Consider the following 22215-nt stretch of genomic DNA (forward strand, 5'->3'; position numbering starts at 1 on the left):
CATGTTTTATTTCAGACCTGGCTGTCTTGGTGAATTCAGAGCAGCATGGATGTGGGTGTCCTCAAAGTAGCCATGCAAAGGAGTTGGCACCTCAATTTAAAATGTGGGTCTTATTACTACTTAATAAGATCAGCTAGATTAAGAAGAAAGACAAAGTTTACCTTCATTTGGTGAACTGGCACAAGGTTCAGCTCCATTGGTGCAGCAGCTGTCACACTCCCTTGCTGGCTCGGGCCTGCAAAAGGGACAGTTCACATCCTCCTCTTTCCTTGTGGGTTTGGATTGTGTTTGCCAGAGTGTGCAGCGATGACTTTGAACTGCCTTGGTTGAGCAAAAGGATACCAGCTACGTAATTGGGGGCTATTTAATTGTGGCAGGTTACAGCCCGCAGAGAGAGGTTACTAAGAGAAGCAGACTGCCTATTTATCCTTTGCCAGAAGATACAGGGATCAACTGTTGTCACCCAAACAGATTAACTTATGTCCCTCTTGAACAGCTTTGTGACTGCGAGAAAGATGAGTGTGGGGTCGATAGTTACAAGGGCATGGCAAGAAGAAAAGAAAGTCCTTCTCCAAAATACTCCTGCCTTGCTCTCTGGCCTGGCACCAGCCTTTCCTCTCCTGCAGGGTGCTTCACTCCCAGAGCGAGGTGTAGGTCAGGTTGTTCAGAATGGTATGGGATGGAGTGGGGACAGAGAGAGGGAGTCATGGTGAGCTCTAAGGGTCTGGGTGACCTGAACCACAATGGATTGGAAGAGGAGTGGAAGGCTCTCTCCCAGGCATGGATGCTGGGGCAGTACCTCCTCTCCCCACCAACAGCACTCTCACTGATCCTTCCTTGCACAGCTCAGCAGCTCTCCGTCCTCTTCCTTCCCAACCTCCTCCTACAGCTGCCCCAGCTGTCCTTCCCTTGGCTGCAGCTCCTTTGATCTCTCTAGCCCCCACGATCTTCCTGCTGCTGCAAGACTGAATCTCCACATTAGATTGTATGACTAATACATGGTAAAACAAGCAGACACACGGGTCTTGGACACAGTTGCCCTCAGGCTGAAGTGCCCTGGGTGATTGTGATGCAGGAGGCACCAGAGAGGTTTATTTTCTCTCATCACTGTTCAAATGTAGGGGGTGGCTTTCCAGGGACTGTGTGGTAGAGGGGCTGCCTCTCCATGAACCACCACAGCCAAGGGGAATGGCACAGTTCAGGTTTTGGTGTGGAAATAATTACAAGTTTTTGTTTGTGGAAACATGTAGCTTTGTGTCGGGCAGCACCTCACGCTGCTGACACCCTGGGTGTAGGTCACACCACCTCCTTCAGATTGTCTTGAGCCAGGAGAAGGAGGGAGGCTTTTGCCTGGATACAGGGGTGAGGAGTGCCCTGTCTGACCCTGATCAAGTTAAGTATTGCTGGTAAGATATTAGGGATGAATAAACAGTGCTTGTGGAGTTTTATGGTCAAACCTGGGAGTAACTGACAAAATAATAATAATAATAATAATAATAATGAAATGTGTAGTTCATTCTACAATGCAATGTCATATATAGTGCAATAGAATATGGTGGCGTAGTCAAAGGTCTGAAAGGCTTGTAGTTTTATACAAAGTACTAAACTTACTATAAACCTAGGTATGAAAATAACTGCATAGAGAAGTGTGTGCTGTAAATGAATAGTGAAAATACGCATTCAGAGAAAAAACTGTTTTTCATACTAGCCAGGCTGTGCATAGTTTCTAATACAATTAATCCTTTTCAGTGTTTGTATCTAACAAAGCTAATTTAAAAATTCTGAGTGGAAATGTAGAGATTCTATTTAGTGCCTTGCATAATGACTGACTGATTGTGATGATGAATTATAGAGGGGTTTGTCACTAGGAGTCTGCAGCAACAAGATAAGGGCAATAATCTTCTATTTTTATGCTTGTGAGCACATGTTTTGGAGGATTTTTTTTTTTTTAATGACTCATGCAAAGGTCCATGACTCATTAATAGGTTAGGAAGAACTGGGGTCTTTTTTACCAACGGCCGGATCCTATTCTGTAGTTTTTAGTATTTTTCCAAGTCAGATTCTCCATTCAGGCATGACCAAAAAGTAATTTAACAGTGAAGATCGGTGCTCTAAATCTATCTGTAGTAATTTTTATGCTCAAGGAACTAGATGATTTCTCTTCTGGTATGGGTTTGAAAAGAAGTTTTCTTGTTGAGCATAAAGTAAGAAGGAGCATGTCTGGAGCTAAGTAAGTTTTTATTTATTTGTTTGTTTGTTTGTTGTTTATTTATTTGCTTTTAATTGAGTATTCATGACTAGTAGCTTTTTGCTATTAACTATATGTGGTGAGGCTGTAGAAATGGTCATGACTGACCATAATGAAACTAATTCAGGAAAAGGCTAGCAATCAATTAAAAATAAACCTATGGAAAACACCAATAGCAGTACAGGATTTATTTGTTGCTGGTATAGGTCAGAGAATTTGAAACCAGAAAAAGCAGCATTATGCAGAACAGTGGCAGAGACGAAAGTTCATGGCTCTGAACCTCTGGCACATAGTTAATTCATAACACCGTTGTCATATGAAGAAACTGCATATAGTGGCAGCATATGAAACTTAGAGATGAGAAATATATTGGCTTGCAGCAACCTGTATATAAACAGGTTGGATCCATGAACTGCTGGCTTGGCTGGCAGGAGCTTTTGTGGGGGGTTTTCTCCCTCCATCCACTGTTGTTTTTTTCTACAGATCTTGTAATTTTTGAGATACTGGAAACTCAGGTTGAGTAGCTCACTATCCAAAGGACTAGAGAGTTACTATGTTACAAATCTAGTAAATGTGGTTGAAATATTTTTTTTTTTTTTTGCAAAGTAAATTTCCATGTACCGAAAATTACTTTTCATTCACAAAGCAAAATGATGTTATTTTTCTGCTACATATTCCAAGCTTTGCAATCAATCACTTTACTTTCTATTTTGAACTGTACAAATGTTGTCCAGCGTTTGCAAGCCTGACGCATGAATGATGACCCAAGGGCTGAAGCAGTAGCTTTGGTTGGCTAAGTCTGTTAACATGCATGCCTCTCTGGCTTTTTTCTTTTTCCCCATATAGGCAGCTACGGATAGTGACAGGAGAATGGTTTTTTGAAGAGAGAGCAAAGCGCTTCAAACAATCAAATCTTCTTGGAACTGATGTTGTCAGACAGTCTATCCTGCACAAGTTTCCAGGTAGAGACCTCAAGAGAGAGATTTGCTTGTGCTTAATACATTTAAGCCTGGTTTCCAGAGTGTTTGACTTGTATTGTATCTTATTCTCCACTGTTGAAGGTGTAAGTATAATCAGGATTATAATCTTAATTTCAGATTTGGGTGTTGCTATGCAGTGATTTGTGAATGATTAATATATAGGAAAGGTAAGCTACAGATGAATGAAGAAGTATCTCTGTGGAGACAGAGAGCTGCTTAAAATCTCACTGTCCAAACAGGTGGACATTATTATTCAGCTGCAAAGCCAGAAGCAGAGACTCTGAAAGTTCATTCTCTGTTGATGCCAGGAAGTTTGGCTGTATGTAGAGATCTAAACCCAACCAGTGATAAATTCAGAAGCATAGTTCAAGACAAGAGGTGATAAAGAGAAACGTTTCAAAATACGTACGGTTTTATTTTCTTTTATTAAAAGGAAAAGCCAAAGAACCCCCAAAAGGTTTTTTTTTTCTCATGATACTTTATTATATAGTTTTATTTAATATTGAAAAATGGAATGGGCAGACATTACCTTTTTTTTTAAATTTCCCCCTTCACTGAAGATACAGTTTCCAGTAAGGATGAAGGAAGAACATTTAAAGATCAACCCCAAGAGAATGAAGAAAAAAGTCTGGATGTATCAGCCTCCTCCACAACTGGGCATAAATCAGTCTTCAGTGGACACAGAAAGATAAGGTAAAGCCTTTTCTTTTGCAAACTGATAAATCGAATAACAACTCTATATGGTTGGATGCATTTTCTTTTGAGTTCCTCCAGCGTTCCACATCATCCTCAAACTTACCATGGTTAGAAACAGCCTTCATTTAAAAGCATGCTTACTGTAATTAGACTGCTGTTTCCTAGGAAGTGCAGCAGTAATTACTCTTCAGCTATAAAGGTAGCAGGAAAAAAAGGCAATTTTACTCCTGGACTTTTCTTGTTTATACTCAGAAGTAACGGAGTGTTCCTAAAGGCAGGTTTGTTGAAGAAGCAAATGCTTTTTTTTATGTACACTGGTTGGTTCTGTTCACAAGTCAGGTTTTCCTTTAGATTCGAGCTTTGCAGATTCAATCTAACAGTCAAGAAGTGCCCCTTTTGTGTGTGTGTGTGACTGTGAATAAACAGATACGTTTGCTAGTTGTCTTGCAAGTCTCAGTGACAGATGTAACTCCAGTGTGGCTGTGCCCTTAGAAGAGCGCTCGCTTATTCCCAGGGGATGTAGAAAGATGCATTGAATATATGGTTGCGCAAGTGGTGTCTGGACGTAACTTGATGCTATTGAGTGAAGGGGAAGAAATATCACACGAACGTTCATATTATGGGTGGAGGTCCATGGGCTGATAGTTGGAAAACTTGATTTCTGTTGGAAGAATGAACACATATTATGGATTCTAAATATAGGCTAGGTAGATAGAAGTAAAAAAGCTGTGGAAAGCTGAGGAGAGCTGAGTGTGGAATTACTTGTTTCAGTGACTCCAGAAATTAACATGAGTGACTTATCTCTCTTTAATATTGGGGAAAAGAGTATTTGGCTTGTCAAATTAAGGTGAAGAAAGAACCAGTTTAGGGAATCTATTATCCTATAAAAAGACCTATTGCTGTAAATCATGCTAATTGGTAGCTAGAATAAGAGTGCATTAAAGTTTACTTTTCTAATTCTCCTTTCATTTAAATTGCTTGTGCAAATCTATTAGTCATATTCGACAATGAGAATTTTTTTTTTTTTTTTAATTGTCTGTTGTTTATTTTAGTGGTGTTCAACCTTTTTCGGCTTGTGGCCTTAAATGTTTTCTCATGGTGGCGTTCCCCACAGAGGAAATTCAAACCTGCAAGAATTAGGCTTGCTTTTCCTAGTACATTTTGTGGCCTCTCTTGGAAGTAGTTCATTATTCATCCTCTTCCTTCCTTGCTCTCCCTTCCTCCCTCAGGCTCCAGATTCATGTATCTTGTGAGTGGATTTGTTTTAGCGAAGTGATTTTGGGGCCAACTCTTGCTTACAGTGATATGAGATATCTTAACAGTCTATTGTTGTTTGTAAGTCTATGAAGAATACTATTATTTTTCAAAACTTTATTTCATTTATTTCTGTCTTCTTAGGCCACATGTTGCAGGATAAGGTGAAGTTTTCAGAAAATAGCATATTTGGGGCATTGATGCATATAATTGTAGAGCTGCAAAGAAATCTTTCAGAGAAAATACATATAGGGTATTTTGTTCATAGGAATCAGTTTGCTAACCAGATTTGGTGGTCTATGGATGCTTATATCCAGAGTTATCTGTAGGTCAGACAGATGAAATGAACAGAATGCGCACATCACAGTATTTCCGGCACGCTGTTGTTTCCTGGGAAAAACAACTTTTAACATCTTTTATTCCCTGTTTTCATCAGGAAGGTAATTAGGGCAGCTACCAAAGGAGAGATTACAAACACAAAAGATGAAGGTGAAAGGAACGCAGGCCCAGAAGCTGAAACGCAAAGTCTGAGCAGCGGCAAGTCAACGCCTTGCTCTGAGAGGTGAGCAGCAGAACTCGGGTGCAGCTCATGCCGACATTGACCTAGGGCTGTGTGCCAGTCGCCTGTGCTGCACTGTGTCTTTGAATGCTCAGCATTAATGTTATCTCAGAAACAGATATGATGTTTAAAAAACAAAAGAAGAAAAATAAAAAATATCCCCATCCATCTTCCTTTTCTGTCCTTGTGTTCAGGTGGTCGTTGCTGTCAGTGTGTTTTTCCATGATTTCTGGCTTTTAATTGATGACCTGTGTTCATGTTATGGAACTGAGACCCTTTGTTCCAAAGTTTTTATTCAATAATGACATATTAATTGATTAAAATTTATATTTTCTTAAAAGGCTCTGCCCTTTTTTTTCCGTGGTTACTGTCCCAGTTATTTCTAATAGAATTCCCTTTATCATTCTTCTGGGCTTAAGAGATCTCTGTTATTGTCTCTGTTGATAGCATAATAAAATGCCAGATGCAACAATCCTCTCATGTACCAACTCCAAAATGAAGTGAAAAAATAGCTCACTTTTTTTTGTTGTTCAGTTGGATAGTCTATAACAGATGTAGACCCACATTCTTTGCTTAAGTGCACGCACCTAGAAATTTTACAATTTGGATTTAGAAAAAAAAATAATAATAATAATAAGGTAAAATCCAATAGTATTTTCTAGCTTGAAATAAGTGCTCCTAGGAGATTCCAGATAGCTATACAGGAACACCTGGTAAAAGGAGCATCATGAAGTTTAATTCATCCACAGATGACCCTTCTTGTTTAAGCAAGAACTTGCTTCCCTTAGTTACCTACAATTCAAAAACCCAGTTGCTGAATGTTCTGCAACAGGCCTGAAGTTGATGGTGACAATCTTCTCAAAAGTTTAAGTTTGAATTTTTCATTGGATGCTTCAGCACTTATTAGCCAACTCAGCTTTAAAGGTAGTTTTCTTTAACCCATGCCTAGTTCTTTGGTTTTTTTCACTGAGATAATTAGGCCTTCTGTATCTAACTAGACTCATACCTGACACCAGAAGCAGTATTTTTGGTATTTTTCTGAGTTTGTTTTGATTTTCGTTAAATAGAGATTAGTGAAGGATCTAAGAGAGAAAAATTGAGGCATCTGGTGCCTGTGCTACATAACACTAAGGTTATGCAATATTAAGTAACTTTCTCTAAGAGTTCACCAGAATAAGGACAAAAGGCTGCTTGTGAGAGATCTGTGCAGCAGTTCTGATGTACCAGACTACAAGGAAGTTGTAACTCAGTTAACCATAAACAAGCAATTTTTTTTTTTTTTGTTCAGAGTGGTAGAATTCAGCACCTGTTAAGCTGTTTGAAGGCTTAGAAGGATATAGCGAAGTAGCCTGTGAAAATAACCTTTAGGTTTGACTGCCTTGCTTAACTTTCACATAAAGCATCAATTTTTAGCTTTCACCCAGAGCCCAAGTGCGGAACTTATTAAATTAAGGATATTGAGTCAGGGCAACTTCCTTCTCTAGCCATCATCTCATCTCTACCTGATCAAACTGGTGTCCTGTGTCAGAGTACATGGTGACTCTGCTGTGTTGCCAGGAGATGCTTTTGGTAGGGGGCCTGAATTATCTTACTGTCTATGGAAGATGTGGAACTTCCTAAGTATTAGTTTGTGGAAGGACTGAGCAGCAGCTTCTATTTCTCAGTATAGGGATGAAAATTCCTGTCTTGTGCATGCATGGCTAAATACATAATTAGATATTTGAGGATGCTTGCTTTAGTTAATTTATAGAGTTGAGTAGTAATTATTAAAAATAATAGAAAAGCTTCGCAGGCTACCCTCTGTAACTGTTTTGAGTTTCAAATTAAAATAACACCATCTTGTGACACTGTACCTGTCCTAGATTTTCCTGCATACTACTGATTTTTGTAATTGCCCTAATCTTTTTAGCTGCATTGCCAAAATTGGTAGTATTTCACCTACCAGCAGGGAAACCGAGAGACAATTTTTATTCTTTCTAAACATTTTGGTTTAAGAGATGATGTACTGAGCTGGGAATAGGGAGTCCCAGGCCATGAATTCATCCCTTCAACTGGTTTATTTCTACTGCTGTGAGACTGCATCAGAGTACTTCTAGGAGAAATACTACAGGAATTTCAGACTCATCTACACAGGCACACTGCCCTATCATTCTGAGGTCTTGTCTACCACATGGAAATACCTGGCAAAGTCACCTTACAACAAAGTTTTTCTTTTGTCATCTACTTAATATGTGTATAAAGTGTGTTTAACCTCTCTCTAATAGCAGACTGAAATGAGGGCAAAATACAAGAGAGGTCTGTTGAGCAGGTTTGATGTGCAAGTGCTCAGTCTGACTGATGACTCCTGCAGAACCCCTTGTAATGTGTTTTCCAGTCTTTTACCCCAGCCCACTATTACTTCTGAACAGTTCTCTTGATTCACATTGGTTCGCACAGTGATGGAAAAAAAATCTGTAACAACAATTTTTGTAACAGAAAGTCACCGCAGTCCATCAAAAGTGATATGGCCTGCAATACAACTGAGGTTTTCAACATTTTGGCTACTTGCCATATACTGGCAGGTTTGGCAATTAGGGTGTGTGCCTCTAAGTCCAACACTTTTGATTAAATACAGATGACAGCCAGTGACCTTGATTTTTCTGACTTTACAGCACCAAAGACTCATTTTTACATAAACAGTAGGACTATAATTCAACCAAAGCACATTTAGGAGGATTTGTTGATCACTAGCTCATTAAATTAAAAAGTAGCAGTGCATGTATGTCAAGTGGACATGCGTAAGAGCCTGTTTTTTATGCATTATCTACTGTTGTCAATATAAGAACTTGGATAATTGTTAAAATATGTTTACTAAAAGACAAAAATATGGTTGCACAACATTTGTAGACAGTTCTGGTGTTTGGGGTTTTCCTCTGTATTCCTTGTTTTCAATAACTCCACCAATGTGGATTCAGAGCCTGTGCTCAGTGCTTAATGTAGTGGTGAGACAGGATCTGTTGTGTTCCAGAGTATTTTTTCTCAGTTCAGCGGTAGTTCTACTCGAAATTTCCATTGTGGTAGAGAAGATTTTTACTGCAGTTACTTACTCTAAACGTGATATGACAGCCTAAACCAAGTGAAGGTGGACTTCAGCTGTTGTCCAGCACAATGAAGATGCCTGCAAATCTGAAATATTGATTAAGCAAGCCTCTTTGGGCTGAAAATGTACTGTAAGCTCCAAAAATTTTCTCCAGCAAATTCACATTATTACTGTCCTCTGACACTGTATTTTCCATACGGAAAAGGCTTCAATTCTGGTATCAATTCCTATTTACCAGTAATTTTATTTCTTAAAGTAATAAGTAGGACTGTATGCAGAGCTGTTACTATCCTGCAAGACTTTTTGTTATTTCTCTCAATTGTGAAGAAAATTGGAAATGTTTGAACTGATGTTTGTGGAGAAAGAAGAGTAGATTATCCAAGAATTTGTATTTTTACTACAAATCAAATTTCAAATGAAAAGAAAACTTTAATTGGAAATGTGTTGAAATACATTTAAAAATCATTTTAATTATATTGAAAGGTCAAAGAAATGCAAGAGCTTACCCTTTATAGCCCTCAGTGTTCACATGCTCTAATCAGTATTTTCTAACAGAAAATGTCCCATGGAAAAATTTCTGCCTCTTGTGGTATTAGACAGCAATTAGGTTCTGTTATGCTGGTCACGGATGGTTTTTGTCACTTTTCATACTAACACAAAACTTGGCAAAAAGACTTGTCCAGCTTTCCTAGCTTTCCAAGCTGGTTGAAAGAATCAACCAGTTTGGGCCAAGAATCATTGTTGCAATATAAATAGGATAGTGAGCAAGTTGTCATTTTTCTGGCAAGGACAGAGCAGATAGCCAAGGATTTTAGACTTTCTGGAGATGGTGCTGCCGTTAACGTCAGCTGCAGAAGTGGTCAGAACTGTCATGTCACCATAGTTTTGTTTTAAAACAAGGGATGCCGGAATATGAATGCAGTTTGAAATGAATATGGACAAATGCAGCTTCTGCAGCCTGGACAAGAGACGCCCTTTTCAGCCTCTCAAATTCTGGTAGAAGTGCTGAAAATACTTGTATCACTTTTATATATAAAGTAATTGTAATTCACCCTTGCCTGTGTATTTCTTTCCAGGTGACCATTTCCTTCCAGTAGATCACACAATTCATCCAGGGCAGTGTTATTTTTTCTGAACTGTCAACACAGCTGTTTTCTTGTAATGGTTTGCTAGGTGGGTTGCCTTGGTTTGCTCAAAGCAATAACACTTTAATACTCTCCTCTCTATCCCAGAGGGAGCAGCCTTTCTCTGAACAGCAGTGATGCAGAGGCCAATGGAGGCCACCTGAGAGGGGCCGTGGGTCCTGCCAGCAGAGGCAACATGTCCATACCTGCCCTCCCGAGGTCTCTGGCGCTCAGCACACGCAGCATGACTGCAGATCATAGCAGGGTAAGTACAGTGATGTGGAGCTGACGTCAAATACGGCTGACGCCAAACAAGATGACTTGGCTGGTGTCTGCCCTGATTTGTAGCCCAGAAAGGACAAGCCTGACAGAGAAGATTTTGTTTCTTCCTTAATTCTGCTGGGACCAGTGAAGATTTCTACTAGAACAGAACTTGTCATGCTCTATCCTTTATGTTTTTGGTTTGGCAGAGATTTTTCTGTGTCTAAAACTTGCTGTTAATGTCCATCATCGTATAATGAGTTACAGATTCTGAAGTGGGAAGCACAAAGGATGGGAATAAGTGTTTTTGGCACATCAGGGTCTTGAGTAAGTGCTGTGAGCTAAGGATGCAACTTTCCAGCATGCAGGGTTCTGCACACTCCCACTAACTTCTAAGGGAAATGTTGCAAGCTCAGTACTTGCAGAAAATCAGGCTGTACTGATTTTAGGTTTTTTTTCTGGATTCACTGGACTCTACATAAATTATGGCATAACGCAAAATGGGAGATGCTCTATCAAAATGAAAGGTGGGATTCCAATTGCACGCAGTTAGGCCTCTTGGGATGAAGGTGGCTTCATCTGAGCTCGCTGCCTTGGCTGTTTTGTAATAAGTAGAAGGATGTTGTTTATCTAGCCAAAACCAGACGCTCTCTTCGTTGCTGGAGAGCCTGCCTGTTTGCCAAGCATCTCCTCTTGGCTGTGCACTGAGACCCCATCCTGAATTTGTTTCAGTCACCCCTCTTAAGAAATCAGGATTGTACGAGCAAGTTATTCTAAGTTGCCATGACTTAAGCGTTTAAGGAAAGCAAAATTTACAGTCAGAGGTAATGCCTTTTACCATTACTGCTTGGGAAAAAGTAGGTGAGCATTTTCTAACGTCCAAATACTTGGTCTTATTTTTTATTAGGAAAGACAGTATATAAGTTAGTATACGTGAAGGCAGTTTTGGGATCTGTAAATAAATTAATAGTTGTTTTGTTTATATTCCTGTTGGCAAACAGACTGGCTCGGTTTCAAATGCATTCAATTTGGTTGAAAAAGGCTAATCTATTTAATTTAGATGGAGTTATGTTGTTAGCTATTCTGTTACAGGAAGGCAAAAAGCTATAATGATATCAAGTATATTAACTTTATTTAAGGGGTTATATGGGCAGAATTTAATTACTTCAAGTCCAGTTGTTTTTACCCTGACTGAAATCATTATGCTGGTACAAAAGCAGTAGGTTTTATTTTTTCTTTCTTTTTCTTTTATCTTTTTCCTTTTTATTTTTTAATTTCTAAGCTAAGTGAACTTTTAATATATTTGAGTGTTTCTCTTCCCTCCTCTTGCTCCTGATGCATTGCTCTGATTCTTCAGTTGCAAACTCAGAATGTATACATGAATGACATATTTGTGCAAATTTTATGCATGATCTGTGATAATTAAAGCAGATTAGATTGTAATCTAAATATGTACAGTAATAGACTGGATGCTAAAAGAGCTGTGGGCTTCCGAGAGCTAATAAAAATGGCACTTTTGTAGACTGACAGTGAATAAGCTTGCTTTTTGTATTTATGGGATGTGCATTTTTCTTATTGGTCAGGACACTGGCTTAGAAAATGGCATGATTATTCCAGCAAGCGAAAGTGTACCTGAAGATTTAGTAAAGAAGCACCCTAGGAAAGTATCTGGAACACCTTCCATTGCAGTTTCAAGAATATCTTTGTCATCAGGCAAGTATTAAATCTTTTTCTGCTTTCTGGCAGCCTTTATTATCAGATGGTTGTACCTATTGTGATTCTGCTCCTTTTGTTTTTAAAGCACATTAAAGAATCAGATGCAAGCTTCATAAATTTGTTCATATTCATTCTGAAAATTCTTCCCTTTTACTAACCAAGTTTATGCCACTTCACAAGTTTTACATTTGAAAAAAATATAATACTGACTTCAATAATGTTGGCATAATGTTTGCATTAGGTAAATCACATGCTCTTAGAATTGTTAAAAGACTTCATTCACAATTGCACATTGTTAAATCATTCTCTGTACAGTCAATTGTATAAAATACTACCAATCTGCAATCTGTAAAGTATTACTGTGCTGCTGCCTTTACATTTTACTCCCACTTTGCCCAGAAGGAAATTTGGGAAACAATGAGCTGTCAGAGACAAGTCCCTTATAGAATGTCTGTCATTTCATTTTTATACATCATGCATTGAATTTGCCTCAATTTACCTCATTTCGTTGGAGGCTGTTAGGTAAATAAGGCTTGCACAGGAAGGTCATGTCAGAGCCCCTTCACAACAGTGGGTAGAGACCCTCCTTTTCCCATCCAAAATAAGAAGCAGGAGCCCCCTGTGCTCTTTTGCTTCTCCCAGGCACTCAGTTGGCTTCTTACGAGGCCAACAGGGTGGGTTCAGATTTACAGGTTTCTCTCTGAAACGCAGCAGGGATCACTTTATTTCAGCTGAATTTAGCACAAAGCAGAAACCTAGTGGCATATCCCACACAGCTAACCAAAGGAGATAACATTCTTCACCTTAGATTTTTCAACTTGAAAGCACCAGAGTTTCTTTGAGAATACTGTACAGTGCAAATGCAGGCAGAGGTACTACAGACTGCTACTTTTTTATGAAGCAAAAGTTCTTTATAAAGTAAAGGTTTTTCCAGTAGAAAAGAACTGGCCTCATGTTACCAAAGCAGATGGATGCTGAGCAAAATTGCAGGCAGCCTGACAATGGGCCTCAGACTTTTCATTGTCTCCTTGTTTGAGGATCTCAAAGGACATTAAGCTCAAGAAAGTGACCTTTCCTCTCACATCAGCTGTAGCCCAGGCAGAAGATGCACAGTTAAAAACTTTTCAGATTCCTGCCTGCAGGACCTAAAAGTATTCTCTTCCTCCTCTTTCTTTCTCAATATATTGAACAGTCACACAAAATATTTATATGAGGAAGACTAAGAAAATCTTTCTCCAAGACACCAAATGTGTCTTATTCCTAATAGAGTGGATGAGATACATGTAGGACTGAAAGAAATTCGTGCAGCTCTGAAGACTTATTTGTTTCTTCCTCCTTTCTGCACAGGGAACACCAGTAATGACAGAAGTACTTCCTCTTATGTCCATCTGATCCCTAGTTGCTTAATTCTGAAGCAGATGCTGGGAAGAGTTTGGTGGTGGGAGATGTGATAATCACTGTGAACACTCATACTGCAAGTTTTCATATAATGATAGAATGTTCTGGGTTGGAAGGGACCCATAAGGATCATCAAGTTGAACTCACATCCCTGCATGGGACAACCTCTGAATTCACACAATTTTGCAACATTCCAGGCTGACAGGCCTCCCAGAGAAAGTCCAAAGGTTGATCCATAATGTCATTCACAGTAGACCATTACCTCAGATAAGTAGTATAGGGGGAAAAGTATTGGCCAGAAGGCTGAAGAGCATCAGAAAGCATATTTTTCCATTCATCATATTAACATTCAGTTGTCATAGAGTTTGTGACAGATACCTAAAATATTGTTGTGTTTTTTTCTTAAAAAACTATTGGATTTGAGACAACATTTAATAAATTGTGGAAGATGAAATTGAATTTTTTTGTACAAATTATAGCAAACATTTGAATGGCTTCTATTTTCCAGATCGTAGCCGATCTGAGATAGATTTGAGTGAATCTTTCTCTGAAGGAAATGAGGATACTCTGAGCCTAAGAAGCAAATCTGTACCTAGTGCCTTAGATCAGGAACTGGTGAGTTCTAAACATGTAAATGTTTATCTGGTGGAAATCTTATAAAATCAGTGCTGTATATATATATCAATGTAAAATATAAGTAATGTAGAACATTATTTCAGAGATATCTAATGAGTTTTTAAACAGCTTCATCTTCTGAGTATGTTAGATATAGAATGTTTCCAATGAATAGCCATGGTGACAGTTTGTTAATGATCTGCTGGTTTTTGGGTTTACAGGTGAAATAATACTGGCCTGAAAATACATTTCAGGCACTATGTTACACTGATTCCAAAATTCTGTTAATTCATACTTTCTTAGATTTTAATTTTGATGCTGAGAAATACTATGCTTTAAAAGCTTTAATGTTTGTCCGGTTTTGATTTTCCCCTCATGTATATATTTTTAGCAAATGAAGCCCCAACTTTCTGTTCTTCCACTGTTGCTTGCATATTCTTCCTGTTCACTGTTTTCTCCCATACAACTTTTTCTGTGTATTCTATGAGCTGCTTTTCTGAAGTGATTCACAACCTCCCACTCCTCTTATCCACATATCCAAGTTGAAGATATGCATCAATGTCATCAAAGAATTTCCAAGCTTGTTAAATATGCATGAGGGGAAAAAAAGAGTTATTTAATTAGTTCTTCATCTAATCATAATTTTTTCTGAAGTTTCCAAATGTGTGTTTGCTTGTACCTTAAAAAAATCCATAACCCTCTGTGTGACAGTTTACACATTTTGTCTATTGTCATAGTCCTTCCCAACCATCTGCTCTTTTCAGAAGAGCATCGTCCATGGGAGATATCTCCCCACCTTGTAGTATTTGATACTTGTGGCTTGGTGGAAAACAATATGTTGGGATTCCCACCTGTTTCTTGGATTGTAACCATTTAGAGAATTTGCCTGCAGCACTGCTTTGTTTGGGTTAATCTTTAAGGAAATAAAAAAGCCTTTCCTGTGTGTCAGATTTCTGTGCAAGAAGAACTTCAAAAATAAGTAGTTTATTTTTTTATTGTAGTAAAGAAAAGTGATCTGTTCTTGATTAAGAAGCTGGAAAATATTGCAGAAGAAAAGCATAAAATAAGAAAATACAAACCTCAAATGTATTTATATTAGTTTTCTCCTCTAGTTGTACAGGGTACCATAGTTATCACTTAGGGATTTCTCTGAGGCAGGTGCCAGAGTTTCCAAATCTGGAATGGTATCTGTTGTTTGATTTTTGTCTTCCTCTTATTCAGATGGGGTTTTTTATTATTATTTTTTTTTCTTTTTCTTTCTTGATAACTTTGAATGAAATTTCAGATTGCACCTCAGCAACTCACTGGCTTCTTTGCTAACTTACATAGGAGACCTTTCTTGCTGCATAACCTCGATTTAGTTCCTCCAGGGCCTGTGAGAGTACTAATTCCCCTTTAAACTTCATTTATAGCAGGGTTCATAGATCTTTGATTCTACCCATGTCCTCTCTTGCTCTGTCTTATGACACCAATTGAATTGTGTTCATCAGCTTTAATGTTACCATATTTTTTTAGGGTAATTTGACTCTCAGGAGTCCTTCAGAATCTTGCCCTATATTCATTATGGATGCAGTGTTTTGAGATATAAGTTGTATTCCTGCTGGAGTTTAGTTTATTTGGTGCTCAATATAAGAGGCCAAAAGAAAGATATCTGATGAAGATAACAACAGCTCCCACAGCCTGAGAAATGTTGTACCTCCTTTCCTCTTGGCCAGTTGGTGGAGCTCACTGAGCTCCTTCAGTCTCATTCCTGGGTGACGGGAGCTGATAGAGGTGGTGTGGAAGATGACGCATATCAATAGGATATGTAGATTGCTGGAATTTATCGGCTGAAAGGATAGGAAAAGACTTTTAGCCACTTTGCTCCCAGCTCTATCAGGAAAACCCGTTACACATACAGAGATATCAGCTGGAAAATTGAATGGGTATTTTGCTTCTCTAACTTAACATTGCTCTTGACAGTGAAAAGCAACAACTTCCAGAAACCCACATACTGTAGTAGGTGTTTATCAAGGAGTATGGGGAACCAGTTAAATCTAGCGTTGTATTCAAGTGTGAGCACCTTACCTGGACAGGTGTTTGTTGAAATCCTGACCAAGTAGTGTTCATTACATCCTCAGCTGCTTTAGTAGGAGTAATTAGATAATGTGCATTTTATAACCCCTACTAGAGACCATGAGATTAATGACCTGATAGCTCTAACTTTAATAAGCTAATAACACTAACCAATTATGTAGTTGCAGTTCTGTAACACCTCCTGAGACACATAATCATTGTGGTACAAAATGAATTAAGCGGATAGGTTAAATGTTAACCATATTTTTAGTTTTAGATATCTGCTTGCAGACAAAAATTGCTGGTCAGCTAGCTGTTGTTAGGACTCTTTGTGAAGTACTGTTAATATTGGAGCGTCTAGACCAGAAGCAACACAGTTTGAAGACGTTGTCTTACCTTTTTTGTCCTGTATTTAATTATTCAGCAATAAAAACATAACATTGTTTATTTTAAAGTCCACAGGTATGTATACAACAGGGTAAAGGAAAAAGTTTTCCTTCTGTTACCAGACTTGGTTCTTCCTGTTGTATGGGCAAGAAAGAAAATTGTTTATTCTTGTGCCAAGTTTTAAACTAAAGTACAACACCTGAATTCTGAAGTAATTGAGGAAAGTAGAAGTGAAGGGTGGGGTTTCTTGTTCTTATTTTAGGAGCTTTTTGTTTTTAACTTTTGAAGGATTGAGCTCTCTGTCTGTCTCCCTCTATAGTTTGCTCTGTTGTGCCTGGGTCTCCATGGACTTTTTCCTTAGCATATAAAATAGCTATGACTTTTTTTTTTTTCTGTGGCATGTTAACAGTGCCCTGAACAGATTAGAAAGAGACCAGCAGAAGAAGCTTGTTGTAAAAATATGAAGTTAAGAGGAATTTTTGCCTTGGTATATAAATTCTGGTCCCAAATAGTGATGACGTGTCCTGATTTCCCTCTGCTCAATATTAAATATGTAGTTACTGTTGTAAAGTAGTAATAAAAGATCTTGCATCCTTTTCAGCTGGGCTCATTTTAGTTAAGTCCCTGGAGCAAAGGAGAAATAACGGCTAGTTTTATGCATACTAATGACAAATACTCTGCAAATCTTTAAATGAACAGTTCAACTCTCCAGCAGCATTTCTTCTCTGCTCTGTTTTTCCTGATTAGCATAGAAGTGTTTGAGACTCCTGATTTTGAGTACAGTACTTCTCTGTTTAGTTTAAGAAAGTGATAGCTATGTAGTTGACCATGTGAGATTATTATAGCTGCAAAACAGATATAAGGAAGTTGAACATTTGACTTCCCTTAAAAGGTGACCCAACTAGTAGATGAGGGAAAGGCTGTGGATGTTGGGTACTTAGACTTCAGTAAAGCCTTTAACACCATATCCCACAGCATTCTCCTGGAGAAGCTGCAGCTAATGGCCTGGATGGGTGAACTCTGAGATGGTTAAAGAACAGGCTGCAGGGCCAGGCCCAAAGAGTTGTGGTGAATGGAGGCAAATCCAGTTGGTGGCTGGTCACAAGTGGCTCAGTACTGGTGCCAGTTCTGTTTAATCTCTTTATCAATGATCTGGATGAGGAGAGTGAGTGCACGCTTAGGAAGTTTGCAGATGATACCAAACTGGGTGGGAGTGTTGATCTGCTGGAGGGTAGGAAAGCCATGCAGGGGGATCTGGGCCAGCTGGATCATTGGGCTGAGGCCAATTGTATGAGATTTAACAAGGCCAAGTGCTGGGTCCCACATTTGGGTCACAACAACAGGCAGTGTTACAGGCTCAGGGAAGAGTGGCTGGAAAGCTCCCTATCAAAGAGGGATCTGAGGGTGTTGATTGACAGCTGGCTGAACATGAGCCAGCAGTGTGGCCAGGTGGCCAAAAAGGCCAACAGCATCCTGGCTTGTATCAGAAATAGTGTGGCTAGCAGGACTAGAAAAGTGATTGTGCCACTGTACTTGGTGCTGGTGAGTCTCCACCTTGAATTCTCTGTTCAGTTTTGGGCCCCTCATCAGAAGTAGGACATTGAGGTACTAGAAGGAGTGCAAAGGAATGCGATGAAGCTGGTGAGGGATCTGGAGCACAAGTCTGATGAGGAGCAGCTGAGGGAACTGGGGCTGTTCAGCCTGGAGAAAAGGAGGCTGAGGGAGACCTTATTGCTGTCTACAACTACCTGAAAGGAGGTTGTAGCATGGAGGGTGTTGGTCTCTTCTCCTGAGTAGCAAGTGATAGGACGAGAGGAAAGTTGCACCAGGGGAGTTTTAGATTGGATATTAGGAAAAAATTATTCATGGGAAGTGTTGTTAGACATAGGAGCAGGCTGCCCAGGGAAGTGGTGGAGTCACCATCCCTGGAGGTGTTTAAAAGGTGTTTAGACAAGGTTCCTAAGGGACATGGTTTAGTGCTAGAGTTAGGTTAGGTTATGGTGGACTTGATGATCCTGAGGGTCTCTTCCAACTGAAATGATTTTATGATTCTATTCTATGAAAACCAGGAGCAGAGTCTTTCAAAATAGCTGCCCTAAGGTTTAGGAAAATGCTTGAAATTTCCACACTACACTTACTAGGATGATAGCTGTTGGTTGGGGTTTTTTCCTGTAACTTTTACTTAAAATTAACAGCCTCATTAGGACCATCAACCAGATTTTATATTTCTTTTTAGATTTTATTTGATTACTATGTTTAAAAAAATGTAAATTCTTTTTTTCTGTATATGACCTAAAGATGTTACAGTTCAGCCTTGCTTATTAAAACTCAAGCATATATATGAAGCTGTGCAATTACTGATTTTTTTCCTCCTTTTTAAAGTATTAAAATAATACAGGGATTTAATTATTTTAAAAACATGCACATCAACTGGATTTTTTTTTTGTTTTGTTTGCTGCTTGAATACATTCATTGTGTATGATGGCAGGAGAAGTTTCTTCCCATGTGGTTTGACAATAACCCGGGGCTCCCAGCACTGACTGTTAGAAAGTGGGTCTATGTTAATGATTCTGTTCACGAAATCATTGCCTGTCACCAGACAGAGTGAAAGGGTGCAAGTGTAATGTAAATTGTGTGCTTGTATATTTGCATGAGTGGGACTGATATAAATGTGGATAATAATTAGAAAACTAGATGGTTGGATTGTAAAATATATGTCCCGTAAAAACATGAAATCTGGACTGTAACCAAGAAATCAATAATCTCATGGCTTCTGACTACAAATGTCTTCAGGTAAACCAATATCAATGATCCCCTGGCCCCTGGTATTGGACCTTAATTCACTAATTTCTTTTGTTAAGATTTGAAAAATTCTCACCACGTCCCTCTAAGTTTTCCAAACCTGAATTCCTGAATAAAAATAGTAGTACACAGAATAAGGTAGTTCACAGGGGATTGTTAGTAGGCAGGGAAGTGGGTTTTGTTTATGTGCACAGTTGTTGGCTGTGTAAAGGTGTGCACCTCCAGGATAAGATATGAAGGATGTGTCAGGTTTTTCAGGGTTTTAAACCCTGAAACCTTAACAGCATCTTTCCCCCTTATGCTGTGTGCCTGTGCAAAGATGTGGAAAATATAAATCAAAATTCCCCTAGAGATTAGAATTTTGAATACATCCTGCACTGCCTTCCTAAAGTGGAAAATACATGAACCAAAACCAAGCCACAGAGGGTAAACAAATACAGAGCAAAACACAGCAACTAAAATACCTGTTTGCCATTTAGGATTATCTGGATGAAACAGAAGAAGATATTGATGACATAGTGGCCTCTCGTTATTCAAGGAAACATGGACATTTGACAAGTGGATTATTAACAGTAAGATCTTGAGTGGAAAACATATGCTTTTTCCTTTCACAAAAGACCGTCTTTTTCCTTCAAAAAGAAGTTTAACTTCATACCACTTGGCAGCAGATCATCTTTCATCTTGCACTTGAGAAACATTCTTTAATATTTAGATAGTTTTTCTATTATATTTTTAGTGCTGTTCAAAGCTAAAATGCTATTCTCTGTGGTGCATGGAAAGACTAGACCATTTTACATACTCATCAGCAGATGTCCTCACATGCTCAGGTTACTACCAAGCTGACATGTGAAGAAGGTAAACCATGCATGTTTGCAGTATGCGACTGCTCAGCTTTGCAGAGGAGCACTTAATCTTTATTTACTTGAAATGAAGAGAACAAGGCTATGGTGGGATCTTCTACCTCAAACCACTTTCTGATTGTTCAGGTCCTTGGGACACAAGTACTTGTCTGTGTGTTTGCATACATACCACTTCTGTGGCACCATTGTCCATGCCCCAGCCCAGCTTCTCCCATTTTTCATGAGATGATTGCTATGCCACCCACATCTGAAAAGTGTTTCTCTTTACAGTGAGGAGGGAGATACTTGGGGATTTTAGTTGGTGACAACTTTTCTACCTTCTGCAATAATTGTAGTATTTTTCTGTTATATCCTTTTTATTTTTGTATACTGTTTTGTTTCTTATATACTGTAAATCAGATGTCTGAGTCTTGCAGGTGTCTAACTGTAGTAACTGAATGTTGGTTTTAAAAGAATAGCTGCATTTTCAGATTGTAACAGATGCTTGAGCTGCAATAGAACTGGTATAATAAGACTTATGCAGTTCATTATGGAGTCTGCTATTCACTGGGAAAGAAAATGGCTGATAAAAGTAGCCTTTGACATGTCTAGTTTATGACTGCCTGCTGTGTACCTCATTTTTGGGATCTGACACTTAGGATGTGGGCAACTGATAGTATCTTCAGAAAAGTCTCAGAGCTCTCTCTGGCCACTCTTCTTATAGAATCGTAGAACAGTTTGGGTTGGAAGGGAACTTCAAAGGTCATCTGGTGCCTAAGAATAGCTCTGGTCAGTATATAGGCTATCAGAACACTGCAACAAGTTCCAGATAGAAGATGAGAGAGTTGAAGGGGATGAAGAGAGATGAGGAGTTTGTGTGCTAAAAGAGAAGATAAAATTTCATCTATGACAGTAACTGAAGAACTGCGCTTTCCAGACTGCATTTGCATTAGTCCCCAGGGGATGCCCTCCTAAGTTCTTGATCCCAAAGAGATGGAGTTGGCTGAATACCAGTTTGGCTCACCTGGGGAGGAGAAAGGGTGGGGAAAATTGTCATCACAGCATTTTAGTATCTTAGATCTGCCCATGTCCAGACTCTATTTCCCTTCTTATTTGTGTAGTTCACAGAAACGGACACAACTGACATGTAGCACTTCACACCAATGCAGCCTGACATTGGTCTAATTAGACCCACTTACGTGAGGCTGATTATGATTCATTGTCTCCAATGCTTCCTGGTCCCATGGATTTTATAGACAGAATTATTTTTATTTCCTCTGAATATTGATATAAGGGTTGCAGGTACTTAAGTGCTTTCTCCATTTAGGTCAGTGATTGAGGAACTCAGTGCTGTAGGTAGCATTCTGTCTGTGTGTTGGATTTTGCCCTTTGCTGTAGATTTCCCTTTGACCTTTTTCTTAAGCAGAGTGCAGCTTTTCCACTGCTGTACTTTTGAGATAATCTCACATCTCAATGCTCTTGTTTCTCTGAATTCAGCATGACATGTGTTTTAATGTCATTGCATGCTATGTTAATGGCAAAATTGCAAATGGCAAGCTGCTTCTCCCTGCAAGAAGAGGTCAATTTTGCACCTTCTTTTTTTTAATTCCCCTTAAGTGTATGTTACTAGTTACTAACATAGCTCCTCTTATTTTTGCCTTTACTCTGCTTGTTGTAAGCCTTTGAGCCTTCTGCACTGCACAGATTTTTTTCACATACTTATCTGTCAGATGACTGTAATATTAAGTCACGCTGACATAATGTTATTAATGAACACTAGGCTCTGTGTGTTTTTTCTTTTTCTTAATTTTTTTTTCCTTTCTTGATTGAATATGAGAATTTGAAGTACAGTATGGGTACACTGACAATGAGCATCTGAGCTGAAGGAAAAAGTACCTCAAAGGGTAAAGATACTTGAAATCTACTGTAACGTGAGTGAGCAAAAATGAAAATGGAAAGTGACACTGAACAGGAACTGTATCTCAGCATTAGGGCGTTTTTCTCTGTGTTTTCCCAAAGCTAATATGTCAACTGTGTATTTAGTTTAACCTGCATCCTTCACCAGTTCCTCTCCTAAGCACGTTAGTGTGTTGTGAAGTCCCATCACACCAGTAAGACTGAATTGTTCCATACCTTGCTGCAGCAATCAGATTCAATGCGAAACAAATATAGTTCTTACTGAGGTGCTAAAATGAGTCTCCA

At 38.8% G+C, this 22215-nt stretch overlaps 1 protein-coding gene across 1 annotated transcript in view; it reads left to right on the forward strand.

Annotated features, from left to right (window-relative positions):
* SYTL5 (synaptotagmin like 5) overlaps positions 1–22215 on the forward strand; it is a gene marked incomplete at its 5' end in the record, with an annotated part of 55044 nt that overhangs the window by 17133 nt on the left and 15696 nt on the right. The window contains 7 exons of the mRNA XM_082052099.1: positions 3095–3210; positions 3789–3921; positions 5615–5740; positions 10049–10205; positions 11785–11914; positions 13824–13930; positions 19654–19746. Coding sequence (XP_081908225.1) covers positions 3095–3210; positions 3789–3921; positions 5615–5740; positions 10049–10205; positions 11785–11914; positions 13824–13930; positions 19654–19746 — 862 coding nt within the window. The remainder of the gene's footprint in view (positions 1–3094; positions 3211–3788; positions 3922–5614; positions 5741–10048; positions 10206–11784; positions 11915–13823; positions 13931–19653; positions 19747–22215) is intronic.

This window comes from Streptopelia decaocto, assembly GCF_964273445.1.
Source record: "Streptopelia decaocto genome assembly, chromosome: 1".
Classification (NCBI taxonomy): domain Eukaryota; kingdom Metazoa; phylum Chordata; class Aves; order Columbiformes; family Columbidae; genus Streptopelia; species Streptopelia decaocto.